Source organism: Nerophis ophidion, linkage group LG04, assembly GCF_033978795.1.
Source record: "Nerophis ophidion isolate RoL-2023_Sa linkage group LG04, RoL_Noph_v1.0, whole genome shotgun sequence".
NCBI classification, from domain to species: domain Eukaryota; kingdom Metazoa; phylum Chordata; class Actinopteri; order Syngnathiformes; family Syngnathidae; genus Nerophis; species Nerophis ophidion.
In genome coordinates, this window is record NC_084614.1 from 83,011,019 (window position 1) to 83,016,018 (window position 5,000).

Genomic DNA, 5,000 nt, shown 5'->3' on the forward strand with positions numbered 1-5,000 from the left:
TCAAAAACCGACATCAATCTATAAAGGATATCACCACATGTTCTCAGGAACACTTCAGAAAACCACTGTCACTAAATACAGTTCATCACTACATCTGTAAGTGCAAGTTAAAGCTCTACTATGCAAAGCGAAAGCCATTTATCAACAACATCCAGAAATGCCGCAAGCTTCTCTGGGCCCGAGATCATCTAAGATGGACTGATGCAAAGTGGAAAAGTGTTCTGTGGTCTGACGAGTCCACATTTCAAATTTTTGGGGGAAATATTCGACATTGTGTCATTCGGACCAAAGGGGAAGCGAACCATCCAGACTGTTATCGACGCAAAGTGTAAAAGCCAGCATGTGTGATGGTATGGGGGTGCATTAGTGCCCAAGGCATGGGTAACTTACACATCTGTGAAGGCACCATTAATGCTGAAAGGTACATACAGGTTTTAGAACAACATATGCTGCCATCTAAGCGCCGTCTTTTTCATGGACGCCCCTGCTTATTTCAGCAAGACAATGCCAAGCAACATTCAGCACGTGTTACAACTGCTTTGCTGCGTAAAAATAAAAGAGTGCGGGTACAAAGGTGAGTTTTGTTGATGTTATTGACTTGTGTGGAGTGTGATAATCAGACATATTTGGTTAATGCATGACTGTAAGCTAATCGAGTCCAACATGCTATTTAGGCTAGCTAGTATGACTCATTTATACTGTAGCTATATTTTAGTCTCCTTTAAGTCCTCATAATTCAGTTTATATCTCATGACACACTATTTGCATGTAATATGGCTTTTCATTTTTTGTTTTTGTATTTTTGGTCCAATATGGCTTTTTCAACATTTTGGGTTGCCGACCCCAGGTCTAGTGTAACATATTTTTGTTTATTATTGTTATTACAATTTTATTTTAAAGCTATTTTAATTTCTAATGCTAATATTTTATTATTTACAGTACGTTTGGTAGAAAATTGATGGATGGATGGATGGATTACTATTACGATTGTATTTTAAAGACCAGTTACATTTTTAATGCAAATACTTTACTATTTGCTTGAATGTCTTGTGTAACATTGATGATGTTGTTTGAAAGAGAACTGGCTAAAAAAAAAAAAGGTCTTTCTTACCTTCACTTTCGATATGATCCACCGTGTCATTGACCAGACGTATAACTGTCACTATGGAGGCTGCACACACACACACACACACACACACACACACACACACACGTGCACACACACACACAGAGGTAGGTATAATGATTAGAGTGTGTGTTTTGCACATTCCTGCTGTAAGAAGAGGTGGATGGTAGTGAGTTGTCCAGGAAGAAAGAGTTCAGGAAAAGTGTCAACAAGAATGTGGAAAACAAGACTTCATTTGTCCTTCAAAACATGTATAGCCTTTTCTTTATTCTTCTCCTCCTCCTACTTCTTCTCCTTTTCGTCATTCTCATTCTCCTTCTCCTCTTTCTTGTTCTTCTTCTCCTTTTTCTTTTCATTCTTCTCCTCCTTTCCATTCTTCTTCTTTTCTCCTTCTCCGTCTCATTCTTCTTCTTCTACTCCTCCTTCTCAGTCTTCTTTTTCTTCTCTTTCTTCTCATTCTTCTTCTTCTACTCCTCCTTCTCATTCTTCTTCTTCTACTCCTCTTTCTCATTCTTCTTCTTCTCCTCCTCATTCTTTTTCTTCCCCTCATTATTCTTTTCATCCTCCATTCTTTTTCTTCTACTCCTCCTTCTCATTCTTCTTCTTCTTCTCTTTCTTCTCCTTCTCATTCTTCTTCTTCTCCTCCTCCTCATTCTTTTTCTTCTCATCCTCATTCTTTTACTTCTCCTCATTATACTTCTCCTCCTTCTCATTATTCTTGTTCTCCTCCTTCTCATTCTTATTGTTCTTCTTCTCCTCCTTCTTCTTCTTCTTCTTCTTCTTCTCTTCCTCCTCATTCTTCTTCTTCTCTTCCTCCTCCTTCTCATTCTTCTCTTCCTTCTCATTCTTATTGTTCTTCTTCTTTTCCTTTCTTCTGATTCTTCTTCTTCTCTTTATTCTCCATTTCATTATTCTCTTTCTCCTCCTCCATCTCCTTCTCATGTTTCTTCTCCTCCTTTTTCTCATTCTTATTGTTCTCCCTTTCCTTCTTATTTTCATTCTTCTTCTTCTCTTCCTTCTTCTTCTTCTTCTCCAGCTCATTATTATCCTTATCCTCCTTCTTCTTCTCATTCTTCTTCTTCTCCTCTTTCTCATTCTTATTGTTGTCCTTCTTCTTTTCCTTCCTATTATCATTCTTCTTCTCTTTCTTCTCCTTCTCATTCTTCTCCTTATCCTCCTTCTCAATCTTCTTCTTCTCCTCATTCTTCTCTTTCTCTTTCTTCTCCTTCTCTTTCTCCTTCTCATTCTTCTTCTTCTACGTATCCTCCTTCTAATTTTTCTTCTCCTCCTTCTCGTTCTTATTTTTCTCCTCCTGCTTATTATCATCCTTCTTCTTCTCTTTCTTTTCCTTCTCATTCTTCTCCTTATTCTCCTTCTCATTCTTCTTACGCTACTCCTTCTAATTCTTCTTCCTCTCCTTCTCATTCTTATTGTCTTCCTTCTTCTTTTCCTCCTTCTCATTCTTCTCCCTATTATCATTCTTTTTCTTGTTCTCTTTCCTCTCCTTCTCTTCCTCCTTTTCATTCTTCTTCTTATCCTCCTCATTGTTCTTCTCTTTCTCTTTTTCTCCTTCTTCTTCTCCTTCTCCCCCTCCTCTGCTCATTCTCATTCATATTATTCTACTTATCTTTCTTATTCTTTGCCTTCTTATTCTTCTTGCTTCTTTCTCTTCCTCATCCTCGTTCTTCTTCTTCCTCTTCTCCTTGTTCTTCTGCTCCTCCTCCTCCGTCTTCTTTTACTTCTCTTCCTTCTCCTTTGCCCCCTCCACCTCCTCCTTCTACTAGCGCTTAGTGCTAATCACAATGAACTAAGCAGCACAATTATCCGACGATGCCACCAGTGATGTGTGAACGGCGTGCAGTAGGTCCGGGTTAGTTCTTGCCACATTCCTGTGAGAATCCTGCGTGTGACTGGAGCATTAATGAGTGGTACTACCCTTATGTGTGCGTGCATGCGTGGGTAGAGCAGCTCATACAAGACAGTTCAGCTTGTTGTTGTTGTTTTGGGCTTGTTAGTAAAGAGAAAGTTACCTTCCTTGTTTTTGTGTGTTTGATGTACATTGCTTGATGTTGTGTACAAGCCATCACTAAAACATGGACTTTTGGCAAGGCTGAAACCAATTATTCATATTGTTTCTAATGAGGAAATGTGCTTAACCATACAAGCTTTTTATTTACGAACCCTGCTCAAGAACCGATTGAGTTCGTAAATGGCGGTTCCTCTGTTTACGTACCGTTATCGTCAAAGGACTCTGAGGTGTACGAGCTGAGATCCTCCGACGCCGAGTCCGACGACAGACCGATCGCGTCGCTTTCTAGGTGTGTCGGCTCACCTGCGCACACACACACACACACACACACACACACACACACACAAGCTGTAATTTAGTGTTCCATACCTCCGTACTTACTGTACACTTACAGTAGTCTTTGCGCTTGGTGTATAAGTGAGTAATAACGTGCTATATTTACTCAATTACATTTACTGAAGTAACTTTTTGGATACATTCGACTTGTTGGAGTACTATTTATGCTACATACCGTGTTTCCTTGAATTGCCGCCGGGTATACAGTACGCGCCTGCCTAGAATTACTGCCGGGTCAAACTCGATCCGCAAAATAATTAGCGCATGCTTAGCATTAGCGGGAGGCTCAGGATTAACGCCGGGTCTAACTCGTTTCGCAAAATATTATCTTTATTAGCGCATGTCTAGAATTTCCGCCGGGTCAAATTCGTTTCGTCAACTAATTAGCATATGCCCAGAATTTCCACCGGGTCAAACTCGTCACGTCACGAGTGACACTTCACCTGTCATCATTTTCAAAATGGAGGAGGCTGATTTCAATCATTTGAAATCGCATAAAGGGAAGAAGATTAAGAGCTATTCAGTAGGATTTAAGGTCCAAGCTATTGAATATGCTAAAAAGAACAGTAAGCAGCTATGTTTTATTAATATACCGTAGCTGCGTGTGGCAAATATGAGTCATTAAATGACTCCCGCCTCCGGGTGGTAGAGGGCGCTAGTGATCCTTCTTGCGACTACTCGGCTGCAGAAGAAGTGACAACAAGCAGCAAGAGTGAGCAGCGTGTGTTTATTTTTTCCTCTCGCTTGCACTTTTAACATGGAGGATTACATATCTAAAATAAAACAGTTTTCTAAACTGGACTTTCAATGGAAGCAGGAGGTAATAAAGGAAGATCTCCATCGAGACAGAGAGACTTTTAAAACTGAAGAAAGATAAGGAAGACTTCTATAAACAAGTTATCGATGCTTTTGATCAGAAGGAGCTGTGCATGGACTTCATTTATAAGTAAAGGTAAGACCATAATAACGTTTTTTTTATTAAATGTGCTTTTCGTGATGGTATCCTTACATCACACTCAAATTTTTTAAGCGCAGGCCTAAATTTACCGCATGCCTTTGGTTAGTGCCAGAGTGAGAAGAGGTTTTAAAATAATTAGCTCCCCGGGGGGCAATTCAAGGAAATACGGTACTTTTTACTTTGAGTATTTTTGTAAAGACTAAACATTACTTTTTGTGACGATCTGTCACATTCACGTCGGTTTGTGTTTCCGTGGTCGGGGTTTGTTTCGTGTCAGCGCTTTTATTTTGGTTCCATTTCCCGCTTGGCTCCCTGAGTGCTGTTTCCTCTCACGTGCCGCTGATTGTCAGCCTGGCCACACCTGTTGTCAATCAGCTGGCTGCTATTTATGCCTGCCTCGCCCTCCAGTCAGGGCTCGATGATTGTTTGCTGCCTCTTGTTATCCCGTTTCCTGTCATCCTATTAAAGTCATGTTTTCCGTTACTCTGTTACATTAAGTATCATTTCCATCACTACAATTATCTATATCTGATATCTATATAAACGATACA

The 5,000-nt window shown here is 39.9% G+C and overlaps 1 protein-coding gene across 1 annotated transcript in view; it reads right to left on the minus strand.

Annotated features, from left to right (window-relative positions):
* Positions 1–3,203: 3,203 nt before the first annotated feature.
* Positions 3,204–5,000, minus strand: part of LOC133552059 (protocadherin Fat 3-like) — a 193,085-nt gene continuing 191,288 nt past the window's right edge. Inside the window, exon 46 of the mRNA XM_061899369.1 lies at positions 3,204–3,458. Within this exon, the coding sequence (XP_061755353.1) occupies positions 3,352–3,458 (107 nt within the window). The 3' untranslated portion in view covers positions 3,204–3,351. The remainder of the gene's footprint in view (positions 3,459–5,000) is intronic.